Source organism: Eleutherodactylus coqui, chromosome 1, assembly GCF_035609145.1.
Source record: "Eleutherodactylus coqui strain aEleCoq1 chromosome 1, aEleCoq1.hap1, whole genome shotgun sequence".
Taxonomy (NCBI): Eukaryota; Metazoa; Chordata; class Amphibia; order Anura; family Eleutherodactylidae; genus Eleutherodactylus; species Eleutherodactylus coqui.
Genome location: NC_089837.1, coordinates 186,101,732 through 186,120,503, shown reverse-complemented (window position 1 = coordinate 186,120,503; position 18,772 = coordinate 186,101,732). Strand labels below are relative to the sequence as shown.

Below are 18,772 nucleotides of genomic sequence, written 5' to 3'. Positions count from 1 at the left end.
AAGGCTTTTAGTTCTTGTCAGCAGCATGTAATATTTGTGATATCATCCAAACCACTCCAAACAAAGCCAGTATGAGTGGGGGGAAATGTTCTTATTTCTGGGAAAAAAGGGAAACACCAGTTGTGTACTTCCTGCGAAATCTATTAAAAAAAAGGTAATGTGTCTCCGATGACTGTCAGATGTTGGAGGTATGCAACCTTTATGAAGTGCTCAGTGTATAAGATACCATCATTATTTTCTTCCTTTGTTTCATAAATAGAAAACATAAACTAGTTAAAATGAGATCATCTTTTATCCGGACCTGCAGATAGCTTCAAAGAACTTACAAAATACTGTATGATGACTTCCAGAACAACCAGGCCAGACTGGGATTAAAAAGCAGCCGTGGCACAACAACCCCACTAGCCCAAATAGTCTACATATCATGTCCCTTCCCCATGTTGTGAAAATATAGTGGCGCACAATGTGTGCTGTGACAAATTTTGCTTTGCTCTTTAAGAAGAAAGTATTGCCTGTTATTTTTTGGGGTAACCAACAGGTTATCACTTCTCAAACTTTTTCTACTTAGGCCTTACTAGCCTGCACTGATCATCTTGAGGCTGGCCAGTGGCCGACACGTTTAGTACCTGCAGGGTTGGGATTAAAATGTTTAACAACAGATTCCCAACCTGTCTCATTAAATTATGTATACAAGGTGCCCGCACCAGAGAAAAATATACCTAAACTAGTCATTAAAGCAGTTATAATATTCCAGAGATATTATTGTAATCATTAACCCTTTAACTACCAGCCATTTGTCACGTTATTGTTTTCATTTTTTTCATCCCCCGAATGTGCAGGCAAACTCTTCCATTTGTGGGCAGAATCAAGGAGCTTACCTGCGCATGCACCGGGATCCCACCTCATGGTGAAAGTGGGACACTTCAGAGCAGTACATGGATGACATCTGCTACGTCATCCACATCACAGGAGGCTAATGGGAGCGGACCTTGGTGAAAAAATGCAGCTAGTGGAGATGGTCTGGCCTGCCCACCAGACCACTCTGCTTCATTTACAAGCGGCACGGGAACATATCAAACATCTATGTATTTGAATTTTTGCATATATTACTTTTATGTCATCTATCTGTTCAATCCCCATTTAGAATGTGCTCCCTGACTGAAAATGCTTCTGTTACGTTTCAGTCAGCGCATAGCTAATTATTTGCCAGAACACCTTGTTTTTGTAGGTTCTGTCCAGACTAGCCAGGGTTAACAGCTCTTGTGCCTTCTAGTCTAGGTTAATTACCCTGCTAGGGTCTGAGAGGTGTGCTGGTGATTGACAGGTCGGTCTGCCAATCAGCTTCTCCCACCTTCCTATAAGAGCCAGCTTTTGCTGCTTGGGAGTTGCTGATTATTCTCCAGTGATCCATGAGCAGTCCAGCTGCTTAAACCTGCTGAGTTCTGGCTCTGGTACTTTGACCTGTTCCCTGTTTGTGCCGGGTGTTCTGTGGTTTTCCTGTCATATTGGTCTATCCTTTCAGCTTTGCTGGTCGGTACCAGTACGCCGTGTGTACTTGTGCACACTACTAGTACTGTAACAGCTTTCAGTGTACATCTTGTGCCATGCATGCAGTCCTTGAACAGGCGTTCAAGGGTGCATACTGCTGAATGAGATGTGAACGTGTTGTGTATTTGGAAGCCAAGATTCTGTATTTAAATGTGCATCTTGTAAAACTGAAATCCATTGGCAGCATGGAAAGGAGTTTGCTGCTCACTGGAAAGGCACTCACTGGGGTAGATGTCGGAGTGGATGGTAGTATGGGCAAGCAGGGTGATCAGGCAGCTAATTAGAAAGGGTAGAGGAAAGAGAATCAGGGAAGCCAGTCCTAAACTGGCACACCCCAACAAGTTGGCAAATGAGGGGAATACCATTACAGGATTAGCACTGCTGCAGCACAACATGGCCCCTGACTACCAGGAGAATGTCTGCTCCAGTAAAAAGGAAAAAGGAGCGGAGGGCAGGCTAGACAGGCCCTGGTAGACTCAACTATTAAGAGAACAAACAGGGCAATCTGCCACAAAGATGAGGATCATCAAACAGTGTATTGTCTTTCTGGCGCTCGAGTTCGACACATCATGGATTGGGTTGACAGGTTACTTGGAGGGGCAAGGGAGGATCTAGTGGTCATCGTACACATTAGCACCAATGACAAAGTTAGATGTAGGTGGAAGGTCTGTAAAAAAGATTTCAGCAAACTAGGATTTAAGCTTAGGTCAAAGACCTGTTGGCTACAGGTTCTACCATAGGGATGGGTTGCATTTCAATGGAGGGGGTGCAGCTGTGCTGGAGAAGAAGATGTCTAGAAGATTGGAGGAGAGTTTAAACTAGGAAGTGGGGGAAGGACAACCAGAGAGATAGAGGGGAAGACAGTATAGACAGTGACCTGGGACTAAGTAATGAAAATAGAAGTGGAGTGGGTGAGGGGTTAGTACAGTTAGAACTGGCCGAACAGTTAATGGTGATACCCTTAAAATAAAGAAATAACCAAAACCTTTAAACTGTATGGTGACTAATGCTAGAAGTCTCACCAATAAGGTTGATGAGCTGGAAGTAATAATATCTGAGGAAAACTGCGACATAGCGGGAATACCTGAGACCTGGTTCATGAAAGCTGTGACTGGGCAGTGAACTTACAGGGTTATAGTCCGTTCAGAGATATTATTGTACCTTTACGCCACCGGAAGCTAGGGGTGTGACAGTGCTTAGACAGTGCTTAGATAGAGGGATGGCCCTGTCACACCCCTAACTCCCGAATGACTACTTATCAGTGTGCAGTCTCATCCCTCCACTGTCTTACTCATCTCCCCGTGGCAGCTGCAAAGAATGTGGGACGTGATGTAGTGGGTCTGTGTGCTGATGCCACTCTGGGCGCCACCGCTGCTCCGCTCATGGCACTCTTGCCGCTGCTGCGCTGATCCCACTGTAGTTGCTGACGCTGCACCACTGATCGGACTGTGGCCACCTCCGGTGCAGCGCTGATCCTCTGGCCGCCGCTGATTGCACTGCAGACACTGACGCTGCACAGCTGATCAGAGTGTGGCCGACGCCGGTGCTGCACTCATTGTGTGGCCGCGCTGCTCCGCTCATCACACTGTGCTTCCACTTGCTGCAAACACAGGGGAAAAGTGCAGGTCAGTGCCGGCCGCCGGTATGACTGTCTTCTCCCTGGCAGCTCACATAACACAGCAGTGCAGGTCAATGGCGGGGGGACGGGGACACAGACTCTGGGGCTAGGGGTGTCATACAGTCTTCGTAGCTTGAGATTGACTGCCAATCGGAAGCTAGGGGCTTGTCAGGGGGCGTTAACTCCTGCTAACCCAGATAAGCCCCTAGCTTCCGGTGGCGTCAATATACAATAATACCCTGTTCAGAAGTGATCGTAAAAACTGGAAAGCAGGAAGGGTTTGTCTTTGTGCAAAGTCCTATTTAAAGCCCACATTATGGGAAGATATATGACAGAGATTAACATCTGTGTTACTAGAGATGGACTTCATATTACAGGCAATGGATAGCAAATTAAAAAGTAGGGAGAGCCCTAATGGGCAGCACTTTAGCAACTTTAAGCCGAAAAACATCATTTTAGGTAAACAAAGTGAACTGTGCTTTTGCTAGTTATCACATTGGCTATCACATAAACACAAATTGTTTAAAAAGTCAGTAACCGTTTAAAGAGTAAAACAAAAGCAGGAAGGTTGCTTTGGGTTATGAACTTTATCCCTTTTCACTTATTTGTCTGGAGTCCTTAGAGATTGTGCAGAAATGTTAACACCAAGGATCCAAACATTACGCAATATTCAACCAGCTTTAAAGGAAAGCGATAATTACAATAATCTGCAAAGGAAAAGAGAAAGTTATTTGTTAAAACTGTTCTTAATTGCCTTGTTTTGTCCTGATGCCATCAATATTATCGCCAGCAGCTAACTAATGAGAATCCCATTTGTTTTCATTGGAAGCCAGGTAGTAGCGCACTATCTACTATGTCATGTGCCTTTCAGTCCTACTACTACACAGCATATCATGCACATCATCTTGTTCCTGTTGGCCTGCTAACAATTGTAAATGCACAGGTGTGGTCCCAGTGCATGCAGAGAGAACATTACAGCATCAAAACAAGGTGTGTAACAGCTTCCTGGAGAATTAATAGAAGCCAGAATAACCAGTGAGAATATTAGAAAAGCAGATGTGTTCTTCATGCAACATAACGATCATGTATCAGCCGTCATTACACTGAGCTATACAGCGCTTGTCACTAATGATTCCACTGCAAAATGCACTACACTGTATTGGGCAATGTATTTATGCTGCTATAGTGTTAGTAGATTATTGTACAGTTATTATTATATACCATTATACAACTGTGCTTGTCAGGAGGTTTTCTGCCTGGGACTGTCCAAACACTTATTTACCACTTCCCTGCATAATGTATCCTTGGAGTCTTGCAGGCCATTAGAGTTAAATGGTGATAAATGCTATATTTTGTTATTCCATGTTGATATACGTGTTGTGTAATACGCACTTTATTGCAGGCGTTGTACTATGTTAAGCTCGGCATGTAAGTTGGTTGGGTCAGAAGTCATGTGTGTGGGCCCCATATGTTGCATATAAGGGCTCATTCACATCAGCGTTGGGGGTTCCATTCAGAACCTCTGTCACTGATTTTCAATAGATGAAATAACAGTGCTATTATCGTCCTGTGAACCCCAGCAAAATGCAGGCCAGAAATGGAACGGACCGTATTTTAGTAAAACGGTACTGTTTGGCCAGGGAGTATCATTGTTCTGCCCCCTGAATGTAGCAGGAAAACTAAACTCCCTAACCCCAACCGCTGCCTACTAAGTGAACCTGGTGCTGCTCTTCAGTACCTGATTGGGACCTCAGGAAGGACTGCATTGTGAGTAGAGGTGTACCTGAACACTGCAAGTGATTGCATCGTGGCCAGGTACAGGTCAGTTGTCCTGGACTAAACAAGTGACTTGACATTGTGGGACTGTGGCCCAGCCAGCCTATTAAGCTTTGTAAATACCATTAAAACGTAACCTTTATTCATAATTATCTAAAATCATAGACATAAATTCCCCACAAAATAGGTAAATCAAAATACATCCCTCATAGGGAAAGGACCACCTTGATCCTAGTGATTAAGCCAAGGCCACTTCCCTATAACCATAGCTTGAAGCGGTAGTCTCACTTCTACCTGAATGGGACAACCTCTTGAATGGAATGAAATTCAGTCTGCAGTACCAACCTTGGCCACTGTGCAATTTATGGAGCAGTCTGCTTCCTGCAGCAAAATAGTTAGAAGTAGGACAATTTCTTTAAAGACTAGGGTAGAATTAGGGTATAAGAAAGAGTTTCCCAGTCAGGATCACCCTTGTCATTGTGTCTATTCTGCTAATAGGTAGATTATTCATTGCAGAGTGCTGAAATGATAAGAATTTGTATCCTATAGCCCCTCCCTGCCTACATCAATATGTATTATAGTCATCCTTTCCCTGTGAGGGATTAATTTTGGTTTGTCTATTTTGTGAGAAATTTACATAAACGATTTAAGATAATTGTGATTAAAGGCTATATTTTAATGGTAGTAATTCTGTGATCTCTAGTTTGGGACTTTCATTTTTTGATATTACGGTTTCTGACAGCTGCTCAGTCAGTCTGTGAATTATTAAGCCCTGTAATTGCCTGCTGTGAATAGTACCGTGGACTGCAAGTAGTGGCCTAGTCATTGTCTACTGTGAGTTACACTGTGGCAAGTGCCAAGAGAATGTTCTCTTTACTATTGGCTGCCTCCTGTTGGAGTTACACTGAGAGCTGTATTTAGAGACATTTCTGTTGCTACTGAGATCCACCAAGCTCTGTGCACATTTCTGTGTGTAACTGCCAAGATTGTGTCCACTGTAAAAGACTGTAACTGCTATACTAGTTGCCTCAATCTGGGTAAACCTCTGTTCAAGTTGAACTTTGTTGAGTCCATGTCTTTCCTTGCGTTGGCACTCTTATTATACATACGTCCTGTTTTTAATATGGAAGCACTTTTTGTGGCATAATGGTCTTTGGGCCTCAGTAGAGATTGCAAAACCTCTATGCAGAGATGATTGCAACCTCTATGCCTGTTATAGCTTTGCCCCTGAGTTATACAGCAAAGTGATATGACTGTTGTGAATCCAGGTATTAGTGTGTCTTGATGCCACCGGAAGCTAGGGGTTTGACAGGAGGAACGTCTGGAAGGTCCTACAGGACAGTGTGCGCATTGATGTGTGGCAGCCGTGCAGCCTTAGGCTGATGGTTTGTGGTCTTCTCAGGCATTCATTGTGAGCTGTAAATGCTGTCATATTACCGCTATAACATGGCATCATTAACATCTTATATTGTACGCCTAAGAAGACCACAAAACTGTCAGCCTAATGCTGCACCGCTGCCACACATGAATGCGGGGCGCTTCTGCTGTGGTGACTCTTAGAGCCTGCCGCCCACTGCTTGAGTCCTGTCTCCCAGCACCCGTCTGTCACCTCCGTGCTGGCTGACCCTTACGCCGCTTCTCTCTGCTCCTTCAGCGGCGCTCCCTCGCTCACCGCTGCCAGTCCGCTCCGGCCTCCGCTTCAGTCGTGTCCCCCAGCAGCCGCCTGGCAGGTCTGTGTCCCCGCCCTCGATGTCTCTCTCTGGTCCCTCAGCGGCGCTCATCGCTGCCAGTCCGCTCCCCCGCTCAACGCCGCCAGCTGAGATTCCGTAGTAGCCTTGCAGGACCTACAGGGCTAACAGATGAGCAGCCAATCAGGTACAGGGGGCGTCACCCCCCCCCCCCAGCAATCTTGACTCCACCAGGAGTTCCTGGTGGCGTCAAGATACACTAATACCGTGAATCCATAACTTCCAATTAAAGAAGCTTTCCTCAACTAAGATACTGATAACTTGCCTTTGGCCCCCTGTCCACGAGCATTATGAAGTCCCACGGCAAATCTCCGCTGTGGGAGCTGCCGCCTGGGAGCAGGAGACAGCAGACGAATCTCCGTGGTCAGCCATATCTGACAGATAGGCTGACTGCGGCGAATCGTGGCAATTCACAGTATGCTGTGAATTGCCGTCCACGAGCAGAGAATCACAATGATTCTCTGCTCGTGGACACAGGGCTGGCGCTTTCCATAGCAACGCTATGGAAAGCTTCAGACGGCTTGATTCACCGGCGATTTACCGCCGGCGAAATCACGGCCGTGGACAAGGGGCCTTAAGGATAGGTTATCAATATCAGATTCGGAGACGTCTGTCATTTGACATCTCCACCAATCAGCTGCTTGCAGGTGAGCACCAGAGCCGCGGCAGTGCTTACCAGGCACAGCACCATACATGTATAGTGGATATGCATGATATAGGAACTAAATCCCTTTCACTTTAATGGGACTGAGCTGCTTTAAGGCAATGTAACCAATGAAAGTGACATCACTGACTGAGAAGAGGCTGCAGTGCTCACAGGAGCTTTGTGCCCTTTTCTAACAGCTAGATGTTGAAGGTCTCAAAAAGCAGAACCCCACTTATCTGATATTTATGACCCATGTTGAGGATAGATCATCAAAAATAAAATAAATCTTGTTATTTGTATAGCGCCAACTTGTTCTGCAGCGCTTTCAAGTAATTTATTTATTACCCCCCACTTGGGTGCTCATTGTACCGACTTCGGAAGGATGGAAGGCTGAGTCAACCTTAAGTCAGCTAGCTGAGCCATGTGGGGATTGAACTCGCCACCTTGAGGTCGTGAACGAGATATTTTAGTTCCCTGACAATCCCTTTAAAGCCTTAAATTTAAAGGGCCACTGCAGCAAAAAAAATGTTTCCATGTTCTCGCATCTAGAGGTTTCCACATAGGTTGCGTGGGTGATATCGGGCCGTGATTCATGGGCAGATATCGCCCTCGCCAGTGTGAAGGAGCCCTGACTCTCCCTAGCGGTGCTGTTAGCTGAAGCACAACAGCGCCGCTAGACTTAACATAAGAACTTTGACCTGGCCTGACAGGTAACTCAATGTAGCAAACTCAAATTTTATGATTTTACGGCAGTGGTGAGGATGTCACAAATCTAATGACACCAAAATCATCCACCAAAGGTCACGCAAAGGGGTCAAAGTGCGGTGCAAGACAAAGCCTGTAGGCATTTTTCTATTAGATGTATGAACATACCAGACCAGTGTTTTATCTTCCGGAAGTAAACAAGGAAGGATCCCATTGATCTTCACTTTGCAATACTAAATGTAAATTTGCTATAACTTGAATACCTCATTAAAGTTTGACAGACACTTTCTGACTGTTGTCACATTCGCACTTGCTTTTTGCAGTTTCTTTTGGACTGCAGGTATCAGTGTTAGCAGAACAGGGATATTGTGCTGGGATGTGAACATAACTCTTATCTATTTTAAAGCATAGACATCATACGTTAATATTGGTGGACAGCGTAAGACTCGAGTCTAAGAGAACAGTGAAACAGATCCGTTACCTCACATCAAAGATGTTTGATCCTTGTTTTATTTTTAGCATATTGTATATCTATATCAGCCCCAATTCTAAAAAAATTGGCACACTGTGTAAAATAAAGGAATGAAGAATACAATGATTTGGAGATCTCATCTAACCATATTGTATTCACAGTAGAACATAGAACACGGATCAGAAGATTTAAAAAAAGATTAACTCATTTAGAAATTGATGGCAGCAACACACCTCACAAAAGTTGGGCCAGGGCCATGTCTATCATTGTGTAGCATCTCCTCTTCTTTTTACAACAGTCTGTAACCATCTAGGAAGTAAAGAGCAATCGTTAATGTTTTAGGAGAGGAATCTTGCCCCATTCTTGTCTAATGTAGGATTCTAGCTGCTCCACAGTTCTGGGTCTTCATTCGGTATTTTTTGTTTAATAATACGCCAAATGTTTTCTATTGATAAAAGGTCTGGAGTGCAGGAAAGCCGGTTCAGCACCCAGACTCTTCTTCTGTGAAATCATGTTGTTGTGATGGATGGAGTATGAGGCATTGTCTTGCTGAAAGAGACGTCATCTGGATGGGAGCATATATTCTAAAACCTCTATATACTACTCAGCATTTATAGTGTCTTTCAAGATGTGTAAGCTGCTCATGCCATAGGCACTAATGCGACCCCATATCATCAGAGATGCCGGCTTTTGAACTGTATGCTGATAACAAGTTGGATGGTCCCTCTCCTCTTGAGTCTGCAGGACATGGCGTCTGGTTTCCAAAAATAATTTCAAATTTTGATTCTTCTGACCACAGAACCGTTTTCTATTTTGCCTCAGTCCATTTTAAATAAGCCTTGGCCCAGAGAAGATGTAGGCAAATCTGGATTGTATTTATATATATATATGGCTTTTTCTTTGCATGATGCAGCCATAACTTGCCTTTGTGGATTGGGCAGTAAGATGTGTTCACAGACAACTATTTCTGGAAGTATTTCTGAGCCTATTCAGTGATTTGCATTACAGAATCATACCAGCTTTTAATGCAGTGACGCCTGAGAGCCTGTAGACCTCGAGCATCTAATATTGGCCTACGGCCTTGTCCCTTATGCACATGAATTTCTCTAGATTTGCTAAATATTTTAATGATATTATGTACTGTGGATAGCAGGATATTCATATTGAGGAACATTTTTCTGAAATAGTTTCACAATTTTTAGGTGCAGTTTTTCAAGTGGGAATTGATGCAGATTTTAGTGTGGATTTTAGTTTCACTACATGTGAACTTACCCTTAAGAAAAGTCATGGCTAGGGAGGGTGGTGCCTTAGTGTTTTTTAAATTGAATTAACACCTTGTAATTTATATTCGAGCTCACACTTACAATGCTGCTCTGTCTGGCAGGGCATGCATCACAGATGCACTGTCCACTCTCTCTCCTACTCGCAAGTCCAGGTAGGGCCATTGTAACTAAATGTTACACCTGTGCCGCTTTGTTCTGGCCGCTTGCAATGGAAACTGAACACTGCAAGAGCAGCAAAATCAGGGCAAGAACTATGAAGCAATTCGCTAACAGCACCAGGCCAGTGGGAAGGGACGGGTGCACCGCTACATGTCATTCCTGTATGTGTCGCTCTGCAGTGCTTGGCAAAGCGTCCAATACAAAGGCTCAGTCTGCCCCTTCTATCTATCTATCTATCTATCTATCTATCTATCTCACTCAGATCGATCTATCTATCTCACTCATATCTATCTATCTATCTATCTATCTATCTATCTATCTATCTATCTATCTATCTATCTATCTATCGGAAGATGGATTAGCAGCATATATTGGTGATGGAGAATTTGTGGTTATTTGGGCTTAAATACCCTAAAACTCTTACAGAATTCTGAATTTGAATGATGCAATTTTCCAATATCATGTCCACCTCCCAGATCAGACCTTATAGAAGTGAATCGGTGCGTCCTGTAAAATGCTGAGCTTTGTTATTTGATGTTCTTGCTATGACAACATAGGGATATGAGCACATGGTTAAACAAAGACAAATCTCTGAAACCTCCGGTTCCTAAAATGGAAATACTATGCACTTTTCTAATTATTATATTTACATGTAGGCCATGCAGCCATGTAAGTATGCTAAAACAGCAACCTGGTTGTCAGCCAATTTATTCTTTGCTGATGATGCAACTAAACTAAGCAAATTACTTCCCAGTCAGGAAACATAGAGGAATGTGTTTTTTCCATAGTCCAGCTTGTGAAGGACAAGGCTTCTCATGTCTTATCTATTCATGTATATAAGGCCTGTTTCACATCTGCATCAGAACCTCCGGTCGGAGGTTCCATCACAGGTCCTGCTGCAAATACCGTAAGAAAAGCGCCGCATGCAGTGCTTTTTCTTCTTTGTCGCAAAACTGGCCAGCGGTCAATGGGGTCCCCCGATGCTGTTCGGTATCGTCCACAGACGGAACTGTTCGGTCACAGGGATTCCCCTTTCCTGCTCCCCGAACAGAGCAGGAAAGTGAATTTCCTGGCGCAGAAAGGGAGAGATAGTTAGTAGAGATGAGCGAACGTACTCGTCCGAGCTTGATACTCGTTCGAGTATTAGCGTGTTCGAGATGCTCGTTACTCGTAACGAGTACCACGCGATGTTCTGGTTACTTTCACTTTCATCTCTGAGACGTTAGAGCGCTTTTCTGGCCAATAGAAAGACAGGGAAGGCATTACAACTTCCCCCTGTGACGTTCAAGCCCTATACCACCCCCCTGCAGTGAGTGGCTGGCGAGATCAGATGTCACCCGAGTATATAAATCGGCCCCTCCCGCGGCTCGCCACAGATGCATTCTGACAGAGATCAGGGAAAGTGCTGCTGGTGCCGGAGCTGCTATAGGGAGAGCGTTAGGAGTTATTTTAGGCTTCAAGAACCCCAACGGTCCTTCTTAGGGCCACATCTGACCGTGTGCAGTACTGTTGACGCTGCTTTTAGCAGTGTTGCACAATTTTTTTTTTGTATATCGGCCGTGCAGAGCAGTGCGTCCGCAGTCTGCAGTCATTGTACAGAGTATAGGGCCAGTACTGGTGAGGCAGGGAAAGAGATATTCAGGCTATATAGGCAGTGGGCTTTTTCCAAAAAATTGATCGCCGTCATGCCGCCAGAGGGAAACAGTATACATAATATTATATGCTGCCTACAGTATCTATCTGCTGGGGGTAGTAGTCGTAATTAATACGCAGATAAGCGTTACAGCAGGCTTGCGCAAAATTGTTTCCAGGATCTGCTGTCTCTGTTACATGATCGCCGTCATCCCGCCAGAGGGAAACAGTATACATAATATTATACGCTGCCTACAGTATCTATCTGCTGGGGGTAGTAGTCGTAATTAATACGCAGATAAGCGTTACAGCAGGCTTGCGCAAAATTGTTTTCTGGATCTGCTGTCTCTGTTACATGATCGCCGTCATCCCGCCAGAGGGAAAGAGTATACCAAATATTATACGCTGCCTACAGTATCTATCTGCTGGGGGTAGTAGTCGTAATTAATACGCAGATAAGCGTTACAGCAGGCTTGCGCAAAATTGTTTTCTGGATCTGCTGTCTCTGTTACATGATCGCCGTCATCCCGCCAGAGGGAAAGAGTATACCAAATATTATACGCTGCCTACAGTATCTATCTGCTGGGGGTAGTAGTCGTAATTAATACGCAGCTAAGCTTTACAGCAGGCTTGCGCAAAATTGTTTCCTGGATCTGCTGTCTCTGTTACATGATCGCCGTCATCCCGCCAGAGGGAAACAGTATACATAATATTATACGCTGCCTACAGTATCTGTCTGCTGTATCAGCTCAGCATTTAAAAAAATAGAAGAAAAATACTTAAGGCCTACTACTGGCCTTTGGCCACTTGACTGCTTCTGCGCTGTGAATTCAACTAGCTCAGTCATACGCACCTACGTCTCACTACAGGCGTGCACAAAATTGTTTCCTGGCTCTGCTGTGCATTCCGTAAGGGAAGTCAGCCTCCAACCACAGGCCAATAAGCGGCGCATTTAATTACAGCGTTCTGTTTCTGCACTACTGGTAATACAGCATGCTGAGGGGTAGGGGTAGGCCTAGAGGACGTGGACGCGGGCGAGGACGCGGAGGCCCAAGTCAGGGTGTGGGCACAGGCCGAGCTCCTGATCCAGGTGTATCGCAGCCGACTGTTGCGGGATTAGGAGAGAGGCACGTTTCTGGCGTCCCCACATTCATCTCACAATTAATGGGTCTACGCGGTAGACCTTTATTAGAAAGTGAGCAGTGTGAGCAGGTCCTGTCGTGGATGGCAGAAAGTGCATCCAGCAATCTATCGACCACCCAGACTTCTGCGCTGTCCACTGCTGCAACTCTGAATCCTCTGGCTGCTGCTCCTCCTTCCTCCCAGCCTCCTCACTCCATTACAATGACACATTCTGAGGAGCAGGCAGACTCCCAGGAACTGTTCCCGGGCCCCTGCCCAGAATGGCCAGCAATGGTTCCTCTCCCACCGGAGGAGTTTGTCGTGACCGATGCCCAACTTTTGGAAAGTTCCCGGGGTCCGGGGGATGAGGCTGGGGACTTCCGGCAACTGTCTCAAGAGCTTTCAGTGGGTGAGGAGGACGATGATGATGAGACACAGTTGTCTATCACTCAGGTAGTAGTAATTGGAGTAAGTCCGAGGGAGGAGCGCACAGAGGATTCGGAGGAAGAGCAGCAGGACGATGAGGTGACTGACCCCACCTGGTTTGCTACGCCTACTGAGGACAGGTCTTCAGAGGGGGAGGCAAGTGCAGCAGCAGGGCAGGTTGGAAGAGGCAGTGCGGTGGCCAGGGGTGGAGGCAGGGCCAGACCGAATAATCCACCAACTGTTTCCCAAAGCGCCCCCTCGTGCCATGCCACCCTGCAGAGGCCGAGGTGCTCAAAGGTCTGGCAGTTTTTCACTGAGAGTGCAGACGACCGACGAACAGTGGTGTGCAACCTTTGTCGCGCCAAGATCAGCCGGGGAGCCACCACCACCAGCATGCGCAGACATATGATGGCCAAGCACCCCACAAGGTGGGACGAAGGCCGTTCACCGCCTCCGGTTTGCACCACTGCCTCTCCCCCTGTGCCCCAACCTGCCACTGAGATCCAACCCCCCTCTGAGGACACAGGCACTACCGTCTCCTGGCCTGCACCCACACCCTCACCTCCGCTGTGCTCGGCCCCATCCACCAATGTCTCTCAGCGCACCGTCCAGCCGTCGCTAGCGCAACTGTTGGAGCGCAAGCGCAAGTACACCGCCACGCACCCGCACGCTCAAGCGTTAAACGTGCACATAGCCAAATTTATCAGCCTGGAGATGCTGCCGTATAGGGTTGTGGAAACGGAGCGTTTCAAAGGTATGATGGCGGCGGCGGCCCCGCGCTACTCAGCTCCCAGTCGCCACTACTTTTCCCGATGTGTCGTCCCAGCCCTGCACGACCATGTCTCCCGCAACATTGTACGCGCCCTCACCAACGCTGTTACTGGCAAGGTCCACTTAACAACGAACACGTGGACAAGCACAGGCGGGCAGGGCCACTATATCTCCCTGACGGCACATTGGGTGAATTTAGTGGAGGCTGGGACAGAGTCAGAGCCTGGGACCGCTCACGTCCTACCCACCCCCAGAATTGCGGGCCCCAGCTCGGTGGTGGTATCTGCGGCGGTGTATGCTTCCTCCACTAAACCACCCTCTTCCTCCTCCTCCTACGCAACCTCTGTCTCGCAATCAAGATGTGTCAGCAGCAGCACGTCGCCAGCAGTCGGTGTCGCGCGGCATGGCAGCACAGCGGTGGGCAAGTGTCAGCAGGCCGTGCTGAAACTACTCAGCTTAGGAGAGAAGAGGCACACGGCCCACGAACTGCTGCAGGGTCTGACAGATCAGACCGACCGCTGGCTTGCGCCGCTGAGCCTCCAACCGGGCATGGTCGTGTGTGACAACGGCCGTAACCTGGTGGCGGCTCTGCAGCTCGGCAGCCTCACGCACGTGCCATGCCTGGCCCACGTCTTTAATTTGGTGGTTCAGCGCTTTCTGAAAAGCTACCCACGCTTGTCAGACCTGCTCGGAAAGGTGCGCCGGCTCTGCGCACATTTCCGCAAGTCCCACACGGACGCTGCCACCCTGCGCACCCTGCAACATTGGTTTCATCTGCCAGTGCACCGACTGCTGTGTGACGTGCCCACACGGTGGAACTCTACGCTCCACATGTTGGCCAGGCTCTATGAGCAGCGTAGAGCTATAGTGGAATACCAACTCCAACATGGGCGGCGCAGTGGGAGTCAGCCTCCTCAATTCTTTACAGAAGAGTGGGCCTGGTTGGCAGACATCTGCCAGGTCCTTGGAAACTTTGAGGAGTCTACCCAGATGGTGAGCGGCGATGCTGCAATCATTAGCGTCACCATTCCTCTGCTATGCCTCTTGAGAAGTTCCCTGCAAAGCATAAAGGCAGACGCTTTGCGCTCGGAAACAGGCGGGGGAAGACAGAATGTCGCTGGATAGTCAGAGCACCCTCCTGTCTATATCTCAGCGCGTTGAGGAGGAGGAGGAGGAGCATGAGGAGGATGAGGAGGAGGGGGAAGAGACAGCTTGGCCCAATGCTGAGGGTACCCATGCTGCTTGCCTGTCATCCTTTCAGCGTGTATGGCCTGAGGAGGAGGAGGAGGATCCTGAAAGTGATCTTCCTAGTGCGGACAGCCATGTGTTGCGTACAGGTACCCTGGCACACATGGCTGACTTCATGTTAGGATGCCTTTCTCGTGACCCTCGCGTTACACGCATTCTGGCCACTATGGATTACTGGGTGTACACACTGCTCGACCCACGGTATAAGGAGAACCTTTCCACTCTCATGCCCGAAGAGGAAAGGGGTTCGAGAGTGATGCTATACCACAGGACCCTGGCGGACAAACTGATGGTAAAATTCCCATCCGACAGCGCTAGTGGCCGAAGGCGCAGTTCCGAGGGCCAGGTAGCAGGGGAGGCGCAGAGATCAGGCAGCATGTACAGCACAGGCAGGGGAACACTCTCTAAGGCCTTTGACAGCTTTCTGGCTCCCCAGCAAGACTGTGTCACCGCTCCCCAGTCAAGGCTAAGTCGGCGGGAGCACTGTAAAAGGATGGTGAGGGAGTACGTAGCCGATCGCACGACCGTCCTCCGTGACGCCTCTGCCCCCTACAACTACTGGGTGTCGAAGCTGGACACGTGGCCTGAACTAGCGCTGTATGCCCTGGAGGTGCTTGCTTGTCCTGCGGCTAGCGTCTTGTCAGAGAGGGTGTTTAGTGTGGCTGGGGGAATCATCACAGATAAGCGTACCCGCCTGTCAACCGACAATGCCGACAGGCTTACACTCATCAAGATGAACAAAGCCTGGATTTCCCCAGACTTCTCTTCTCCACCAGCAGACAGCAGCGATACCTAAACAATACGTAGGCTGCACCCGCGGATGGAAGCATCGTTCTCTATCACCATCAAAAACGTGGACCTTTTAGCTTCATCAATCTGTGTATAATATTCCTCCTCCTCCTCCTGCTCCTCCTCCTGAAACCTGACGTAATCACGCCGAACGGGCAATTTTTCTTAGGCCCACAAGGCTCAGTCATATAATTTTTGTAAACAATTTTTATACGTTTCAATGCTCATTAAAGCGTTGAAACTTTCACCTGAACCAATTTTTATTTTAACTGGGCTGCCTCCAGGCCTAGTTACAAATTTAGCCACATTAACCAAAGCGATTAATGGGTTTCACCTGCCCTCTTGGTTGGGCATGGGCAATTTTTCTGACGTACATTAGTACTGTTGGTACACCAATTTTTTGGGGCCCTCGCCTACAGTGTAATCCAATTAATTTTTTGCCCACCTGCATTAAAGCTGACGTTACATCAGCTGTGCTGGGCACTGCAATGGGATATATTTATGTACCGCCGGTGGGTTCCAGGGAGCCACCCATGCTGTGGGTCCACAGGGAGTTGTAACTGCATGTGTCTACTTCTAAAGAACCCCAGTCTGACTGGGGCATGCAGTGTGGGCCGAAGCCCACCTGCATTTAACATGACATTACCTCAGCTGTGATGGGCAATGCAATGGGATATATTTATGTACCGCCGGTGGTTTCCAGGGAGCCACCCATGCTGTGGGTGCACACGGAATTCCCATTGCGGAGTTGTACCTGCCTGTGACTATTTATAAAAAACCGCGGACTGACTGGGGCATGCAGACACCTTGACAGAATGAATAGTGTGTGGCACATAGGTTCCCCATTGCTATGCCCACGTGTGCAGCTCCTGATGGCAGTGGCACAGGATTATATTTCTCATTGCTTCTGTACAGCATTGTGGGCTATAGCCCCGCCACTTTTAAAGAGGGTCGCTGCCTAGCTGTGCCAACCCTCTGCAGTGTGTGCCTGCGGTTCCTCCTCATGGCAGACGCACTGATAAATAGACATGAGGGTGGTGTGGCATGAGGGCAGCTGAAGGCTGCGCAGGGACACTTTGGTGTGCGCTGTGGACACTGGGTCGTGCGGGGGAGGGGGTTGGGCAGCATGTAACCCAGGAGAAGTGGCAGCGGAGTGTCATGCAGGCAGTGATTGTGCTTTGTTGGAGGTAGTGTGGTGCTTAGCTAAGGTATGCATTGCTAATGAGGGCTTTTCAGAAGTAAAAGTTGTTGGGATGGGGGGGGACCCACTCTTGCCGCTATTGTGGCTTAATAGTGGGACCTGGGAACTTGAGATGCAGCCCAACATGTAGCCCCTCGCCTGCCCTATCCGTTGCTGTGTCGTTCCCTTAACTTTCTTGAATTGCCCAGATTTTCACAAATGGAAACCTTAGCGAGCATCGGCGATATACAAAAATGCTCGAGTCGCCCATTGACTTCAATGGGGTTCGTTATTCGAAACGAACCCTCGAGCATCGCGATAATTTCGTCCCGAGTAACGAGCACCCGAGCATTTTGGTGCTCGCTCATCTCTAATAGTTAGATAATAGGCAGGTAGCTTAGAATTTGGTGCTCTTAAAAAGCCACTTTAAAGAAAACACATTTTTCCATTGCTGCTCCCCACATCTGATTGTCTGTCACATTCTGGGTGTCTCCTGTGTATGCTACAGTTGCTTCCATGCAGTGCAGCCTCCTGTCTGATGCTTAGTATCTTGATTTTTAGAATTCTTCCTGATTTCTAGAACGTGCTGTCATTTCCAAAATGCATCAGCACAACATCACATGACCAGCTAGAAACAGTACCATCTCTGCCTGCTGGTAGGATAGTGTTACTATCATTGACCTTTCTATTTTTCTTAATAAGCTAAAGCCTATAAATATACAGTGAGTAGAATGTACTGTCATCTCCTTCATGTGTGACCGGAGCGTCTAATCAGAAACTGTGATAGGAGCTTCTGTCCACCCATCCCATGAAGAGCCTTTGCGGTAAAGTCCAAGCAGTTTCATCCTACAACAAATTCTGGCAACTGAAATTGTGACTCTAGAGAACAACAATCCAAGTAAATCCCAGGTTGTCACAATGAATCACATGACCCATCTGAAGAAAGGGATTCCATAAATATTAAGATAGAAAGAAATAACTGGACACAGTAATATAGCCATCTTATATATACTGGGGACAACTTACATAATGAAGGGGGAAAAAATCACCAGGGAGGCCCTTTAATGATCATGACTTTCAAAACAAGACTAGATAGATGTACAATAATTTGGGGACAGGTAATATACTAATAAATGTTTTTCATTTTGACTTGATTTATTTATTTTAAGCCTACAAATGAATTACAAATTGATTTATTTCCCTTCTTCTTGGATTTTAGGTAGGAATGAGATCTCGAAACCAAGGTGGAGAAAGCTCAACAGCTGGGCAGCTGTCTAGCTACAACAATGGGAATGCAATAGAGAATGAGAACCTCAGCAGTGATGGCAAAAACAAGAATAAAATGCACAGAAATAAGGAAGGAGACGTGCAGGTGTCTGGAACTGTTAAAAGACATGGTAAATCTTCTGGACTGTGTGACAGAAAAAACAGGAAAATTCAAGACCCATCCAAGGAGGATCTTGTAAAGCTGCTAAGTGTTATGGAAGGAGAAGTGCAGGTAGGCTGATGTCATTGATTTTTCTTGCACATTGATAACTACAACACAACCATAGAATAGAGCTGTATTGCAAATCCCTGCACAGTGAATGGATGGTTACAGTAAGCCCTATTAAAGACCCATTAACACTCGCCAACATGATTAGCTCTAG

General features: G+C 47.0%; 1 protein-coding gene across 3 annotated transcripts in view; it reads left to right on the top strand.

The window, feature by feature from the left end:
* Positions 1 to 18,772, top strand: part of FILIP1 (filamin A interacting protein 1) — a 173,563-nt gene that overhangs the window by 86,300 nt on the left and 68,491 nt on the right. For all 3 annotated transcript variants that reach the window (XM_066604661.1, XM_066604645.1, XM_066604653.1), the window contains exon 2: positions 18,343 to 18,621. In XM_066604661.1, the coding sequence (XP_066460758.1) occupies positions 18,349 to 18,621 (273 nt within the window). In that variant the 5' untranslated portion in view covers positions 18,343 to 18,348. The remainder of the gene's footprint in view (positions 1 to 18,342; positions 18,622 to 18,772) is intronic.